The 16,629-nt window shown below is 54.4% G+C and overlaps 1 protein-coding gene and 1 long non-coding RNA gene across 2 annotated transcripts in view; both read left to right on the top strand.

Moving 5' to 3' along the window:
- Positions 1-2,516: 2,516 nt before the first annotated feature.
- Positions 2,517-9,848, top strand: LOC144455113 (uncharacterized). The gene is made up of 3 exons (XR_013483781.1): positions 2,517-2,627; positions 8,508-8,567; positions 9,765-9,848. It is a non-coding gene; the product is annotated as an uncharacterized LOC144455113 (long non-coding RNA).
- A 117-nt stretch (positions 9,849-9,965) lies between these two features.
- The window catches only part of MUC5B (mucin 5B, oligomeric mucus/gel-forming), a 46,406-nt gene continuing 39,742 nt past the window's right edge, over positions 9,966-16,629 (top strand). The window contains exons 1-6 of the mRNA XM_078148895.1: positions 9,966-9,987; positions 10,375-10,735; positions 11,661-11,775; positions 12,916-13,006; positions 14,224-14,330; positions 15,381-15,597. Coding sequence (XP_078005021.1) covers positions 9,966-9,987; positions 10,375-10,735; positions 11,661-11,775; positions 12,916-13,006; positions 14,224-14,330; positions 15,381-15,597 — 913 coding nt within the window. The remainder of the gene's footprint in view (positions 9,988-10,374; positions 10,736-11,660; positions 11,776-12,915; positions 13,007-14,223; positions 14,331-15,380; positions 15,598-16,629) is intronic.

Raw genomic sequence — 16,629 nt, 5'->3', positions numbered from 1 at the left:
TACTCAAGTCACCAGAGGCTGAAGGATGATCACCTTTTACAGTTGGTCATCTCAGGCCCAAGGCCAACATTGTCCTTTCCCCTGTGCACCTCCAGCAACAATGGAACTGATTTCTGTGCCAGGCGGAGGGGTACCCATGCAGTCCTATGCTTGGCTATGCTGGGGGAGCCAGGAGGAGGACACACAGGGCCTGCTTTAGGGTATCTCCAGTTCTGAGGAAAGGCCAGACACCCCAGCCACATAAAACAGCCAGAAAGGTGGATGTGTAACAGCTCAGGATTCCCCCGAAGAGGTGAGCATGGCAGGGGCTCAGGAGAGACAGGGATTGGTGTGGAGTGGGGTAGTCCCACAGGCTTCGTGGATGCTGGGGTCCTGGGCAGGGTTTATGTCCATAAAGGCAGAGAGAGGGGGGAGAAGTCCAGGGGTGGAAGGAAGCTGGGAAGACCTCAAAAGGGACCAGGGAAGAGACTGTCCTTGGCGGGACAGGACAGAGGGCTCTGAGTTGCCTTGGGATTGAAATGAGCAATGATTCTCCCAGCATGCTTGGGGCCCTGTGTGTCAGAGATGGAACCCAGGAGTCCTGAACTTAGCTCTGTCCATGGTACTGTGCTGGTTCTCAGAGGGCCACGTGGATTGTTCTTGGATGCTTCTCATCAGGCAGCCTGTCCTGACACATCCCATGGATGATGTGTCTTGAGCTTGAGGTCCACTGAAACCACCAGACCTTTTTCAGATAAACTTCTCCCACACTTGCCTTAGGGTGGAGGTGATTTTTGGAACCCAAGTCTAAAGATTGACCCATCTATTTCCATCCCATTTCAAGTTCTTTGAATTATCCCAATGTTCTGCCACATCTTTTTGGATCCTGACTCTGCTACCCCATGTATTGGTCACATCTCCCAGCTGGGAGACACCAGCAAATATGGCAAGCAGTCCATCTCATCCTTTATCCAAGTCATTCCTAAAACTGCCAAACAGCCCAGGGCCCAGCACAGATCATTGGGGCCCTGCCCTAGAGACCTCCTTCTGGGCTGACAGTGATTATTCTTTGGGCCACTCAGCTCTGAATCCTCCAGCTAAATGATTGTCCAGCCCACTTTTTTCCCCATCTCTTACACAAAAATAATGAGAGATTTTTTTTTTGCAAAAATCTAAGTAAATAGTGTGTCCAGCATTTCTCTAATCTACCAGTCTAGTAATGCTGCTGTGAAAAAGGAAATAAGGTGAGTCTGCCATGAACTGTTCTGGATGAAGTCAGGCTGGGTCTCAGCAATCACTGCTCCTGTTTCTGGATGTTCACTGACTATCCCTTTGATCACTGGCCAGAACCAAACTCATGTTCATTGGCCTAGAGTTTGCTAACTCTTCTCTTCCTTTTTTTCTGAGACAGTGGCAGGGGGCAGTGGATGGGGTTGGCAGGGGCGAAAGGAGGCTGAATAGAAGATTTGTCCTTCTCCAGCCCTGAGGTTGTCATTATCTGGTCTCATCTCACACTAAAAGATTTCTCTGCCACCTCTTTTCCTTCTATCCTTCCTTCCTTCCTTCCTTCCTTCCTTCCTTCCTTCCTTCCTTCCTTCCTTCCTTCCTTCCTCCCTCCTTCCTTCCTTCCTTCCTTCCTTTTTTCCTTCCTTCCTTCCTTCCTTCCTTCCTTCCTTCCTTCCTTCCTTCCTTCCTTCCTTCCTTCCTTCCTTCCTTCCTTCTTTCCTTCCTTCCTTCCTTCCTTCCTTCCCTTCCTTCCTTCCTTCCTTCCTTCCTTCCTTCCTTCCTTCCTTCCTTCCTTCCTTCCTTCCTTCCTTCCTTCCTTCCTTCCTTCCTTCTTTCCTTCCTTCCTTCCTTCCTTCCTTCCTTCCTTCCTTCTTTCCTTCCTTCCTTCCATCCTTCCTCCCTCCCTCCTCTCTCTATCCCTACCTCCTTCCTTCTCTCTGTCTCTCTGTCCCTCTGTCTCTGTCTCTCTCTGTCTCTGTCTCTCTGTCTCTGTCTCTCTGTCTCTGTCTCTGTCTCTCTCTCTCTCTCTCTCTCTCTCTCTCTCTCTCTCTCTCTCTCTCCCTCTCTGTCTCTCTCTCTCTCCCTCTTTCTGTCTGTCTTCACTGAGCTCCCACTGCCAACAAAGTCCCCAAAAGGCTTCCAGTTTGGGTGGGGGGGGGCCGAATGTGAGACAACCACACACCTAGCCACAGCTCTGTGGTCATCATGATGAGGCAATGATCCCTGGCACCTTGCTTTCTCTGAAGGAATCTGGGGTGTTGTCCAGGGGCTGGGACTTCTTGGGAGACTCCAGTCCCTGAGCCCTTCTTCCAGGGCTTACCCTACCACCCTGGCTCCTCTCCAAGTGCAAATACACAGGGTGCCCACTCCCAGGGAGGGGCAGCCCCCAGCACTGGCCCACTCCCCTGCTGCTGCTGCTGGTCCAAAGCCCCACCTCCCTAGACCCTGGTGTGGGAGCTGGAGGGGAGCCAGTGTGTCCCTGCTATATAAACTTCAGCTGCCTGTGACAGAGCTTTGCCTGCCCACCACCCTTCCTTGGGGCCATTCTGTGCCACAGGGGCCACTCAGGATGGGCACAGGGAGGGGGCTTCTGGACCTTCTTCAGACCCTGGTAATTGTAGTCTGCATAACACACCAGGCAGGTAAGCATCCCCCCCCCACCCTACAATGTTCTTATCACTTAGCTCTGTGTAGGGCCCTTGTGGGAACTTCCTCAGGCCCCCAGAGGCTGTCCAGGGCTGGGGGCTCACAGTCTTTGCAGTGGAGAGGAGCTGCACAGACTCTTATAGCTCTTCTATTAATATCTGAAACTGGAGCATGCCTACCTCTGTCCCGATGCTCCTGCCCCAGCAAAGCCTGTTGAGAAAGGGAAAGATGGAGGCAGGAAGACCAGCTCCCTGGAAAACAGGTTGTGTTCCAAGCTCTGGGCTGAGCTAGAGACAGGGCTTGGGGAAGGGTGGATACCTTCTGAGGTGACCCAGAAGAGTCCCACGGGCAGGCAGGCAACCCCCAGAAAGCCACACAAAAGGGAGAAAGCCAGAGCTTCTCATTGCTCCATCCTCCAAGCATGGCATGCTGCAAAATGCCAGTGTTCCCCAGAGAGCAAAAGGAGATTAGGGCTCAGCACAGCCTCCCATCCTCCCTGGCCTCACCAGTTAGATACTGGCTATTAGTAAGTCCTTTAATACTTACTGTCAACAGTAAAACTTAGTGCCCTGAGGGCTGCCCATCTACTGGCTAATTATACCTGTCAAGGGAGAGAAGACAGTGAGAGAAGGGAAGAAGAGAAGAGGAGAGAGGAGAGAGGAGAGGAAGGGAGGGGAGAGAAGGAGAAGAAAGGAGAGCTCTGAGAGGAGAGGAAGGGAGAAGAAGAAGGAAAGGGAAGGGAGGAGGAAGGGAGGGGAAGAAAAGAGAGGAGAGAAGAGGAGGAGAGAGGAGAGGAAGGGAGGAGAGGAGGGGAAGGGAGGGGAGGAGAGGAGAGGAAAGGAGAAGAGAGGAGGAGAAGAAGAGAGGAGAGGAGGAGAGAATTCTGAGAAGAGGAGAGAGGAGGTGAGAGGAGGAGAGAGATCTGAGAGGAGAGCAGGAGACACTAGAGGAGAAGAGAGGAAGGGAGGAGAGGAAGTGAGGGGAGAGGAGAGGAGAGGAAGGGAGGAGAGGAAGTGAGGGGAGAGGAGAGGAGAGGAGAGGGAAGGGAAGGGAAGGGAAGGGAAGGGAAGGGAAGGGAAGGGAAGGGAAGGGAAGGGAAGGGAAGGGAAGGGAAGGGAAGGGAAGGGAAGGGAAGGGAAGGGAAGGGAAGGAGAAAAGGGGAGAGGGGAACAAAGAAGAGGGGGAGGAGGAGGAATGGCACCTATAGCCGATTTAACAAAGCTTGACTAGAAGGTCCAAGAGGGTCTTTTGTGGGGGACACCTCCTGAGACAGACCTGGTAGATTTGCATTCCCAACAACCCTGGGCTTTTCTGCTACCCAGTCCCATCCAGCTGAATCATTACCTGCCTGTCCTTTGACCCTGTTGGCTTAATCTCCACTATGGCTGGGAAGCAGAGCCCTGTTTGACAACCAGAGGCAGGGGCTCTTGGTTTCTTAGTTGCAGACTGGCACCTGGAGAGGCACAGAGGGCTCCCTGGAAGCAGTTGGGAAGGTCAGAGGGGGAGGAAGCATGACTCTCACCACAGGTAGAACACTCTCTGGGTGCTCCAGGCCCCTTCCCCGAGATGGGCATCAGGTGGTATTCAAGCTGGGGCTGACTAATCTGGACACAGACTCTGTCCTGGGGGGTGGTTCCAGTCCAGGTGTAGCTTAGATGCTTCCCTTCCCAGGCTGGTCAGGACATCTGGCTCAGTCTGTGGTCCTGGGGACTGACTGTTTCACCTAGCGGTGGTGGACCAGTGGGACAGGGCAATGCTGACCACATCGCAGGCATGTGCCTGGTGCAATTTCTGTTCTGGATGAGTCTGATGTGATTGGAGGTGCTGCCGCCCAATGGAAAGAGTCCTGAAGCTGAGATCAGGAGAGCCTGGGTTCCAGTCCTGCCCAGACACTTGCTCCCTGTGTGGGCTTGGATAGAGGACTCAGCATTTCTGTATTTCAGTCTGCCCAAGTGGAAACTAAGGGAGCGGGGCTAAGAGCCCTTTCAGGTAGTATGACTTCCTAGCTGCATGACCTGATCAAGTCATTGAAGCTTCTGTGCCTCAGTTTCCCCATGGCAAAAGGGGACAAAATACTTCAATATCCTCCCTCCCACAGCAATGTGGGAAAGGTGCTTTGTACATCTTGCTGAACGAGAGAAAAGCTGGGCTCTCATGGTCCCGAGATCACAGACTTTGGGCCGGAAGAGCCTGTAGAGACCTGGCTCTGTCTCCTGGGTGGAGCTAGGATCCACCAGCTCCTGTCCTCCCTCTCCCCCAAGGTGGCTTGCCCTGAGCAGCCTTCTTCCTGCACTGCCCTCCTCAGAAATGCCTCATCACCAACCAAAGGAGGGGCCCCCTTCCAGCTGCCTTCTCAGGAGGCACACATGCATGCAAGCCTACATGGTCATGCACACTCCCCTCTTACTTCCCGCTCGCTCACACAGGCCTGGGAGTTGGCAGAAAGGACACTGGCTTTGCCATGAGAGCACCTGGAAAATCACTCCCTTCCTTGAAGCCTCAACCCCCGCTTCGGCAAAGTGAGGGGGCAGGGCTCCAGGCTGTCTCTGGTCCTTCCTACCCCTGACACCTGGGAATGCCCTTCCTTGGTAAATTAAAGGGGGACTGATTTCAACTGAGCAATGTCTGTTTAGTTTCTAATCCTTAGAGAGCGCATCAGGAAGGGTCTGGAGTGTGAACTGCAGGGGCAGTTCAGGCTCAGCCTTTTGGAGGCAGGCACTCTCTCCTCTGAGAAAGACACAGGGAATCCTGGGATGAGATGAGGTGAGACAGACAGTGGGAGGAAGGAGGGACATCAGGCACCAGACTGGGAGCCTCAGGATCTGATTCAGGTGGGCTTCTGGCCCCAGGGAGGCGAGAACTGGAACAGCTGGAAACTGATTCAGGTGGGCTCTGGTACCAGGGGAGAAGAGGAAACACCTCCTCCTTCCTCTCTCTGGGTGTCTCAGCCTCTGTCTGTTTCTCTCACTCTCAATGTCACTGGCTGTCTCCCTGTCTGTCTCTGTCTTTGTCTCTGTCTCTGTATCTCTGTTTCTCTGTATCTTTCAGACTCTCTGTCTCTTTCTCTCTCTCAGCCTCTCTGTCTGTCTCTATCTCTATCTCTGGCTGTCTTTCTGTCTCCCTGTCTATTTCTGATTCTGTCTGTCTCTGTCTTTGTCTCTCTCTCTGTCTCTCTCTGTTTGTGTCTGCTTTGGCCTCTGTCTGTTTCTATGTCTATCTCTGGCAGTCTTTCTTCCTGTCTTCCTGTCTTCCTGTCCATCTCTGTCTTTCTCTGTCTGTTTCTCTCTGGATCTTTCAGCCACTCTGTCTGTCTCTGTTTCTCTTTCTCTCTCTGTCTCTTCCTTTCCCTGCTCTCTCTTTCACTCAGTCTCTCATCTCTCTGTCTCTTTCTCCCCCTGCTCTGTCTTTTTTCTCTGTCTCTGATCTTCTGTCTCTTTATTTGCCAACTCTGTCTGTCTCTTTCTCTCTCTCAGACTCTCTGCCTGCCTCTATCTCTATCTCTGGCTGGCTTTCTGTCTCCTTGTCTATCTCTGTCTCTCCCCGCCCTGTAGGGATGCCAGTAATAAGGACAAAAGCACCCTCTCTCTAGCCTCATGTTTTCAGGTTTCCAGGTTGCTTTCCTCCCAGCCACTCTGAAAGGGAGGCCCTGCCAGAACTCTTGTCCCCTTTTCACAGAAGGGACTCCTGAGGTTCAGAGTAGGGGCTCTTTCCATCAGGACCTCAAAGCAAGCTAGCCATCATGGTTAGGGTCACGAGTCTCAGCTTCTAGACACCTGAGGCCTGTATTCCTCTAGCTCAGGGCAGAGAGGTCATCCATGCCCTGGAAAGCACAGAGTTGCTAGACAAAAGGTGACCCTGTGGTGACACCAGAGGCCTTTAGCCACCTGCCTTCAAGGCCACCAGGTCACACAGCTGGGAAAATTCTACAGGAAATTCCAGAGCAGCCCAGCCCTTCTCACCTGCCACTGAGCTGGGGAGCCCTGCCAAGTGTTGGAGCTGCTACCAAGTTTGACACTGCCAGGAGCCCTGGGGGGCTCAAGTTGGTGGATGGAGTGCCCTTGTGTGTAGTCACTGAGCCTTAGCCCAGGTCTCAGGGTCAGAGTGCTTGGCTCAGCAGCTCTGGGGATGCTGGGAAGCCCCAGGCCCCTGCTGGCCTCAGCCACACTCTCTGCTCCTTGGCAGTGAGGGATCCTAGCGATAATGTAGCCCTAGGAGGGAGGAAGTGCAAGGACCATGAATCCCATTTTGCAGATGAGGAAACAGGCTCAGAGGGCCACAAGACTGGCCCAGGGTCTCAAAGCTCACCAATACATGCATATATACATATATATATATATATATATATATATATTATAATATATATATATATATTTTGGCTAGGCAATAGGGTTAAGCGACTTGCCCAGGGTCACAGCTAGTAAGTGTCAAATGTCTGAGGCCAGGTTTGAACTCAGGTCCTCCTGATTCCAGGGCCCTGCTCTATCCACTGTGCCTCCAGTTTTGGAGGAGAACTTGGAACCCAGGCTTGGTGCCACCCATTCTTGCCCCTGGAGGATGGGATGGAGGGAAGGCTGCCATAGGGCAGTGGTCTCTAGCACACCCTCGAGATGGAACCTTTGCCAGCTGCCTGCTCTCTGAGTGTGAGGAGAGATGGCGCTGCAGCAGCATAGAGCCGGGCCAGAAGAGAGAACAAAGTCCCAAGTGAAGAGAGCGGCTGGGCTAGGGAGGAGCGGGCATGGGGTCTGAGCTCCGGGCTCTTCCGCTAAGCCTCCAGTCTGCTAGGGAACGCCTGGCGTGAGCGCTAGGCTCTGGGCTCGAAGGGGCCAGCACCTCTGGGTCCCCGTGTGGACAGATGGAACAGCGCCATGAACACAGGCCGGTTCTCAAGGGTCTACACGCGCCCAGGTGATCCTCCCCTTATAGCTCAGCTACTTCCAGAAAGCATTGCGCGTCGGCCGAAGTTTTGCATATCAGACCCGGTCCTCAATGAAGATGGGGCGCTCAGCAGACGCTCTGCCTTCTGGAGAGTAAATGCACTCCAGCCCGGTTTGATTCGCTGTAGAGGCGACTTTCACGGGCCAAGTTTGCCCGAGGTGGGTCTGCCTGCATCACCTAGGCATCCCTGACCACCTACGGGGCGCCGGGGCATCTCGCGGACCTGGGCACGTCCGAACTAGAAGGAGCGCTCTCTTGCGTCAGTCAATGGTACCGCCATCCCTCCCTCCAGGGGCGTTCCCGGCCTCAGAGTCGGCCTCAGCCCTCCCCTCCTTCACAATCCCTGAGTCCGACCTGGTCCCAGGCCTTGTGGCTTCTCCCTCACCCATCAGCTTCTTCTCTCCCACGAGCCCCCCAACACCTCACGTCTGCAGCACTGAAGCGGCCTCCTCACGGTGCTTCCGGATGCTTCCCTACATCCTCTTCTCTCTCCAGTCCACCTCCGATAAGCCACTCCTACCTCACTTTCCTGGGGTGACTGCCGATGGCTCCCTTTTTCTCACTACATTCCAGGCAACCTGGCCATGATTTTCCAACCTCCGCACCTTTGTCCAGGCCATCCCCCATGCCTGGAATGCCCTTCGCTGCTCACCCCTGCCTCTCGGACAAGGGTCAGTTAACTCCCCACCCGCTGGCAGCAGCCTCTTCTGAGCTTCAAATCTTCTTGCATTATTGAGGCAGTAGAATGAAAGTTCCCTGAAAGCACACATGGCTTTCGTTTTGCCTGTGCCCAGCAGGGTGCTTAGCACAGAGGACCTGCTTAGTGTTGACTCAACTGAATTGGGTTGACTTGAATCCTGCCCCAAAAGCCGATGGCCGTGGGGGGAGGGGCACCATTAGCCTCTGGGGGCCTCTCACTGATTCTTTCCATGTCTCCTCAGAGACCCAGGAGGCTGGGGCGATTTATGGGGACCTGCCAGAATACTCTCAGCCAGACTATGGTAAGGAGATCGATCCAGGGCTGCCTCCACACCCCAAAAAGTCTCCCGGGCTGAGCCTTGGACAGGTCTCCTTCCTCTCTGGGCTCTCTCGGCTGGCTTCCGGTGTGGGAGAGGGAAAATGGCCCTCCCGCCCTCCTGGCCACAGCCCGGGATGTTGAGACTGAGGGGGACCAGCAAGGGCTTCCACCAGTGATTAAGGTCTAAGGGAAGGGCTTAAGTATTTATGCAGCACCCACTGTGTGCCGGGAACTGCGCTCTGACAAGAGAAGTGCTGTTATCCTCACTACAGTAGAGGGGACTAGAGCAAACAGAGGTTAAGTGACTTACTGCTGGAGAGGTTTGAGGCCCAGTACTCTAACCACTGTACTAACGAGCTACCTAGGCACCCTAGGCACCATGGGAGGTGATCAAAGAAAGGCCAAGGGCATCTTCCTATGACAGACCAGGAAAACCCAGACTCTCAGGCATCCCAGGGATGTGAGAAAGAAGTGAGCTCAAGGGAGAGAAAGTCCACTGCTTGTAACTTAGGGCTCATCAACCGAAAACATGACTTCATGAGTCATGGTGCCCCCAGGGCAAAAAGGAGCATTGGCCAGGGCAAGGGGGGTAGGGCCTTTGGAGTAGACAGAAAGCCTAGTAGTTTAAGTGGGAAGAGATCACAACAGGTCAGCCTTTGGCCCTCTGGGGAAGGGACAGAGAATTTCTCTCTGAGGCAGTCACTGGCTTTAAGGGTACGAGACAGGGCAGACCTTTGGTCCTTTTGTTGGCCTCGCCCAATGTTGGGTCAATAGGAGGACCAATTGTAAAGGGTAGATATTGGCAAGGAACCCGAGGCTTCTCCACATTGGCCTGACTCATCACCCTCACAGTGGAGAGAGGGCTACCCCCTTTCTCTATTGTGGCCCCTTCTTGCCTGGCTCTGTATCTCCAGGGGTCCCTTTGCCTTTCCCAGTATGCACCGAGGAAGATCTGAGACCATAGATTGGGAGCTGGAAGGTATCTTACAAAGATACCTTCATTTTATCAAGGAGAAACTCAGGTCAAGTAATGTTAGCATCAAAGGTGGCATTTGAACACAGGTCTTCCCAGCTCTGAGGCTGGCCAGTACACAATCAGCCCCCTCAGTACCAGGCATCCAAGGGTTCCTCAGGAAGACTCTAAACTAACCAACTGTGGCTGTCTTCTTCCAACCCCCAGACTACTTTAAGACCTTGCCTGAGCCCCGTCCTACATCGCGAATGACTTTCATCTCCACAGGCACCATCACCCCCTATGCAAGTGGTAAGCCTGCCCTCTCCCCGCAGCCATTCAGAAATCTGAGCCTGTGGCACCGGAGTGGGCAGAGGCAGCTGAGAAGCCTGCCCTGGGCCCTCTCTCCCGGGGTCCCTCTCTGTGTCAATGAATCCCAGAAGGATCTATTGTGAGACAGCTAGCTGCATGGCTCCAGCATGGCTCCAGATCCAGCCGGGCTGACTTTGAACTTCAAGCCATTTCAGTTAATTCCTATGTCATCTCTTTTTCTGTTTTCATTGACAATGTTTGGTGATGACCACCAGACAGCATGAGCTGAGGGGTCCCTGAAGGAGTTCTGACTGACTGACCACCCATGAGAACAGCCCATACTGATTAAGCCCTTGCTATGTGCAGAGCCCAGAACTTTGGCTCCTGCCCCCAGGAAGCTCACAATCCAGGAAGGGCCTAGACAGAAGAGCTGCGGCCTTTCCTGCAGCATTAGGGAATTGGCTAATGCTCTATTGATAGACGTGACTCGAGTTTCTCTGGGGATGCCCTTGGGTGTGGGAGGCAGGCCCTGCCTCAGACTTCAGGCCTGGCAGTCTTGGGAGGACAGGGGGGAGGCCAGCTCTCTGTCAGGGCACTGATCCCCTCCTTTCCCCTTTGCTTGCAGCCTTGAACCCTTCACACAGTGGCCAAGTGTGCAGCACGTGGGGCAGCTTCCATTACAAGACCTTTGATGGGGACATCTTCCAGTTCCCTGGCCTGTGTAACTATGTCTTTGCCTCGCATTGCCAAGCTGCTTATGAGGATTTTAATATCCAGATCCGGCATTCCCTGGTTGGGGAGACCCCCACCATCAGCCGCATCCTCATCAAGACAGAAGGGGTGGTCTTAGAGCTGTCTCCTGGATCCGTCCTGATCAATGGGCAGCGGTGAGCCTCATGAGTCCCCGCTCTCTACACCCACCTTGTGGGCTGGCCCCCCACCATCTTCTGCCCTTTGGAGGGTTCTGCTGGCAGGACCCCAGCAGTCATCTGGGTCCCTACCTTACTAACAGAGGGAGAAACTAAGATTCATATAGACTGAGATAACTGCCCAGGCACCCAGCTGGAGAAAATAACAGCTAACCCAGCTCCTCTCTGACCTCCGAGAGCTTTTCCAGAAGTCTTCACTGGATAGACCCTGAACTCTGCACTGTGGTTTAATGAGAGCGGGATGAGGGCCACCAGTCTGCCCCTAGGGGGCGCCATGGTGCACAGGGCGCCTGGACTGGAGCCTTCCTGAGCTCAAATGTGGTCTCTGACAACCACTGGCTGTGTGACCCTGGGCAAATCACTTAACCCCTGTCTGCCTCAGTTCCCTTAACTGTAGAATGGGGATCATTGTTGCACCTGCCCCCTGGGCTTTTGGGAAGATCGAATGAGATCTAGTTTGTAATGTGGCTTGCAAACCTTAAAACATTATATAAATACTTGCAATAGTTGTGATGATGGGAATGATAATGAGTGTGGCTGTCAGATCCCGGATCTTTAGGGGCAGGGCAGGGCAAAGGCTCTCAACTTTCAGCAGGGGAGGGGGCTACAGAGGGCACTCCATAACTCAGGAACTAAAGAGGAAGCCTCCAGGCCTCGCTATGGTCTGAGTGGTCTGGGGGTGACCAATTCTGAGGTGGAGGCAGGCAGGGAGTCACATGGAGGGGAGTTCATCCCTGCCTTGCCAGGGCCCTAGGGTCCCAGCGTCAGTCCCTCCCTGGCCAGTCTGCCACCTATCCAGGGCGCCACAGCCTGGTGCCTCCGGCTGCTCTCTTCACTGGCTTTTGAGGTGAAAGTCTTTCTTCCCTGGCCACTCTCTTTGCAGGGAGCAGCTGCCCTACAGCCGCTCTGGGTTCACTGTGGAGGCAAGTAGCACCTACGTCCAGGTGAGCGTGAGGATGGTTCTGACCTTCATGTGGAACGGCAATGACAGTGCCCTGGTAAGAGTGGGGCTGCCAGCCCTCTCCCTGCTCAGACCCCTGCCCTCACCCCCTTCCCAATCCCTGGCCACAGAAGACGTCTTGGCCAGGGCTGCCCAGCATCCCAGCCGGCAAAGCCAGCCCCCCACACGAGGCCCCATTAAAGGTTGTCTGGTCCTCGCAGACCTGTGGGAGAGGCTGCTGTCCCTGGAGGGAAGGCTTTCCTCCTTTAGAAAGTGGGTTCTGGAATCTAGCCCCAAAGCACCTGTACTGTGCTGCTGTTTCCATCTACTGCTGCTGATTCAGCAGCAGCTACAGTGGGCCGGCCCCTGCTCTGGGCGCTGGGGACAGAAAAACTAGACTTGATTCTTGCCCTCAAGAAGCTTACACTGTGCTGGGAGAAAAGCAACACGAACAGAGAAAAGGACACACGCAAACTTGTACAGATAAAATAACAGAAAACACATATGTATGTGTGCAACATATATACACATGTGCATGCATGTCTAGCCCATGCACATGGCATTTTCTGGCAGACATCCTGGCACTGGAGGGACCCAGCTAAGTCTCTTGTGGCCCCTGAGCTGAACTTAGAGCAAGCTGGGGATTCTGTGAGGCAGGAAGGGCTCTCCAGGCATGTGGGTACCTTGGGCAAAGATGTAGAGGTGGGAGAGGTCTGATGTGGGGTGCTCAGACAGCATGAAGGGCTGGAACATGGTCAGAGCAGGTTTCTGAAGGACTTTAAAAGGCAATGATGGTTCATATTTCATCTGGGAGCATCTTTGGTCGAGGTTTGCCATGGTCAGATCTGATCTGTGCTTTGGAGAGATCTCTGTGGAAGCCACATACAGAATTCACTGGTGAGGGGAGAAATTGGACCGAGGAAGACTAGTCAGTCAGTCAACAAATGCTTATGAAGTGCCTCCTGTATGCCAAGCCAGGCCTCAAGGGGCTCACACCCCCATTAGGAGGAGAGGAATGAGGCATAGGAGCCTCCCCCCCCCACACCAATGACTAGTCCAGACTCTGGTCCCAGGAGCCCAGAGCGCCTCGGCCCTCCAAAGCCCAGGAACAAACACACACAGCCTTCCCTCCCCTGCCCCTGACTGTATCAATGATTGGTCTCCATTTCCTTCCCACCCCCTGCTCCATCCTCCTCAGCTGGAACTGGACACAAAATACGCCAACCAGACCTGTGGGCTCTGTGGGGACTTCAACGGCCTTTCTACATTCAATGAATTCTACTCCAACAGTGAGTGATGCCCTTCCCCACTCCCAGTGTGGCCCTCACTTCTGGTCTTGTGTGCTCAGGAGACATGGGCTGGCCTCAGAGATGAGAGGAGAGAGAAACCAGTCATCCAGGAGGCCCCAGGCTGGGTGGGAGGCAGGGTGGTTTGGGGTGTCCACCAAGGCCTCTCCTGAAACCCTTCCCTGGCCCTCCACCCTCATGGAGGCCAAGGTGGTCAAGGGGCTCCCAGTGGAGAAGCTGGTCCAGCCAGACTCAGCTCAGCCCCCCAGGCAGCCAGCCCAAGCTCTCCCCACAGCTTCCAAAGCTGCCCTTGCCTCTCCTTAGTCCAGCCTCAGCAGGGCCTGGGGCTTCTAAGGAGTCAGAATCTCAGAGCTGGAAGGGACCTCATCTTACAGTAAAGGAGGCTGAAGTCCAGAGTTAGGCCACTGACCAATCACAAAAGTCAGCTCCATATGGATTGTGTATGTTTGTGATTAGAGGGTCAGATGCCAAATGGTGTTAGCTGCGGATAGTATGTGTGCGTTTGTACACAAAATGTGTGGTAAGTGAAGCGTTTTCTGTGAAGCCCTTTTACTATTCACACACCCACTTCACAGATGTGGAACCGCAGGCTCAGGGTGGGAAGGCATTTTCCCAAGGTCACGCGGTGGTGGAGTTGGGACCCCAGCCCACGTCTCCTAACCCCCGGGGCTGGTCCCTTCAGAGGGACAGAGTGGAGCAATTACATCATTCCTGGTCTCCATGGGCAGCCAGGCCACGAAGAGAAGGCTGGAGGGTCTTAGGACCTTCCCCCTCCCCCCGCAGAGGATCAGAGTATGTAGGAGTTGGAGGTACTTCCAGGTCAGCTAGTCTGGTGCACCCCTGGGCAGGAATCCCTGTTTGGGCCCAGTGCCTGCTGAGGGCCTGGGGAGAGAATCAGGAAAACATCAATATCAGCCCCTTCCTCAGCCCCTTCCCCCCAGCTTCCATGACTGCAGGGGGCAGATGTAGAGGAGCCAGGTTCAAACGTTGTCTCTGGCACTCCCTGGGTGGTCTTGGGCAAGGACCCCTCCCCTTCATTACTGAAGAAGGGCCTCCCTGCCCAGGGCTGGGCTCTGTCAATCCCCCATACTGGGTGTGCCCTCCCTCATCACAGAGGGACCCCGCATCTCAGCCCCTCTTTCCAGACAGCCACACCTGCTCTGCTCCCCAGAACTCTAGCAGCATTGTGTCTCTTCCAGATGTCTGGCTGACCTCCTGGCAGTTCGGGAACCTACAGAAACTAGACGGGCCCACAGAGCAGTGTTGGGATCCCATGTCTTCCCCAGCAAGCAACTGCAAAGATGAGGTGAGGAGCCACTGAGCACACAAGGAAGGCGTGAAAGACCCTCCTTTGCGGCTCGGAAACTGGGGATACCCTCCCTCCCTTATCTTTTCCTTGTCAGAATTCTCTCTGTCCCTCAAATTCCACCTCCTCCCAACCTGGAAAGACCCAAAGCCCAGCAGTGTCCCCTCCATGGGTTCCCATGATGCTGGGTTGGTGCCTTGTCACACCGTGCCTGGACCAATGGCCCTGTGTTGAGCTGTTATGTCTCTGAGGGACCAACTGAGTCAACTTACCTTTGCTTCTCCCTCAGCAAACATCATAGGGCCCCACCTGCTGCATGGATAGATGGATGGGTAGACAGATGGATGGATGAATGGATGGATGGACAGATGGATGAATGGATGGATGGATGGATGGATGGATGGATGGATGGATGGATGGTTGATTTATGAGAGGGTGGGAGATGGTGGGAGAGGAAAAAATAGTGTGTGGGGTGGGGAGAGTGGAAGCCTCCAGCCTGGCTGGCACACAAAAAGGCAGAAGAGCCCAGACAGGACTTCATGGGGGAGCACAGAGGGGACAGAGGTGGCTCTCAGCCTGGGAGGTGGAGAGAACCTGAAGGAGGTGAAGTAAAGTCTCAAGGATGGGGAGCCATGTCAGGGGATGGAACCCGGCCTGTCCTGAGTGGGGTTTGCCAAGGGCAGACCGAGCAGGGTCCTGGAAAGAGCCAGGAGGCCATGGGACAGTGGGATCTCCAGGGAAGAGGGACACCAGATATCCCTGGTCAAATCCACTCTTCCTACTCTCATCTCATAGAGGAGAAAACAGGTTCAGAGACCAGCAGCAGCTGGTCACCCTGGGGTTGGGATGGGGGGGAGGAAGGGGAATGGAAGCTCTAGGTAAAATCCCAGCTCAGCCGCTTCCAGGAAACGTGAAGCACCCCTCTCCTTCTGCAGGCTTCCTCAGTTTCCTCCTCTGTGAGATGGGCAGGGGGCAGTCAGTCTCTATGGTCTCTGTGTCTGAGTACCAGCCATTGAGACTGGGTCACCAACCCTGCCATGTTTCCTCCAGGAGAGCAGCTGCCTCAGGGTCCTGACTGGCCTGGCTTTCAGCAGCTGCAACCAGCTGGTGGACCCCAAGCCCTACATAGAGGCCTGTGTACAAGACCTATGTGGATGCAAAGAAGCTAACCGCTCTTCCTGTATGTGTGCCACCTTCTCCGAGTACTCGAGGCAGTGTGCCCATGCAGGCGGGCAGCCACTTAACTGGAGGAGCCAGGACCTGTGCTGTGAGTGGTGGGCATGAAGGCGCCCTTCCCCACTCCCCACCCCCATGGTGGGAAGTGCCAGGGGAGGCCCTCAGGCCTCCCACCAGCTGCCTACCCAGGGATGAGCAAAGGCTGCAGGGAAGGCTTCCCGGAGGAGGTAGATTTTATAGGCTGGAGCCAGGGAAGTTCACCAGGCAAAGAAGCAGAGGAAGACCACATCAGCCCTTGAGAAGAGCCTGAGCATAGAAGCAGAGGTGGCAGGGATGGTGTATGTGTGTGCATGGCAGGGTGTGTGTGTGTATGTGGTATGAGTGTGTGTGTGGTGGAGGTGTGGTGGGGGTGTTTGTGGTGGGGGGGTAGGTGTGTGAGTGTGTGTGTGTGGTAGGGGGTAGGGATGTGTGTGTGGTGTGTATATGTGTGTGATGCGTATGTATGTGTGTGGCATGAGTGTGTGTGTGGTGTGAGTGTGTGTGTGTGTGTGTGTGTGTATGCGCATGGTGTATGGTGGATGTCATGAGGAGTGTGTGTGTGGTGGGCATTTGTGGTGTGTGTGTGGGGTATGTGTGATGTGTGTGTATGTGTATGTGGTATGTGGTGTGTGTTTGTGGTGTGTGGGGAGGTATGTATGATGTGTGTGGTATATGTATGGTGTGCATATATGTGTGGTGTGAGTGTATGGAGTGTGTGTGGTGTAAATGTGTGTGTGGTGGGTATGTGGTGTGTGTATATATATATGTGGTATGAGTGTGTGTGTTCAGTGTGCGGTATGTGTGTGGTGGGGAGTGTGTGTATGTGGTGGGTGTTTACTGTATATGAGTGTGTGTGTGTGTGTGTGTGTGTGTGTGTGTGTGGTGGGTATTTGTGGGGGGGTGGAGTGTGTGTGTGGGGGGGGTGTGGAGGTGGTGGTGACTGACTGCAGCCTGGGGGCAGGGAGGGGGGCATAAGAAGAGTCCCAGACTGTGGTGGGCTTCGAATGTCAAGCCTGGCTGTCGAGGTCATAGGGTTGTAAAGCCACAGCTGCCAGGGCCCCTCACAGGGGGTCTAACCCTATGG

The sequence above is a fragment of the Phascolarctos cinereus genome, unplaced genomic scaffold, assembly GCF_003287225.1.
Source record: "Phascolarctos cinereus isolate Bilbo 61053 unplaced genomic scaffold, phaCin_HiC Scaffold_9;HRSCAF=440, whole genome shotgun sequence".
Classification (NCBI taxonomy): domain Eukaryota; kingdom Metazoa; phylum Chordata; class Mammalia; order Diprotodontia; family Phascolarctidae; genus Phascolarctos; species Phascolarctos cinereus.
Note: the sequence above shows the minus strand (reverse complement) of the source record. Positions and strands in the feature narration are given on the sequence as shown.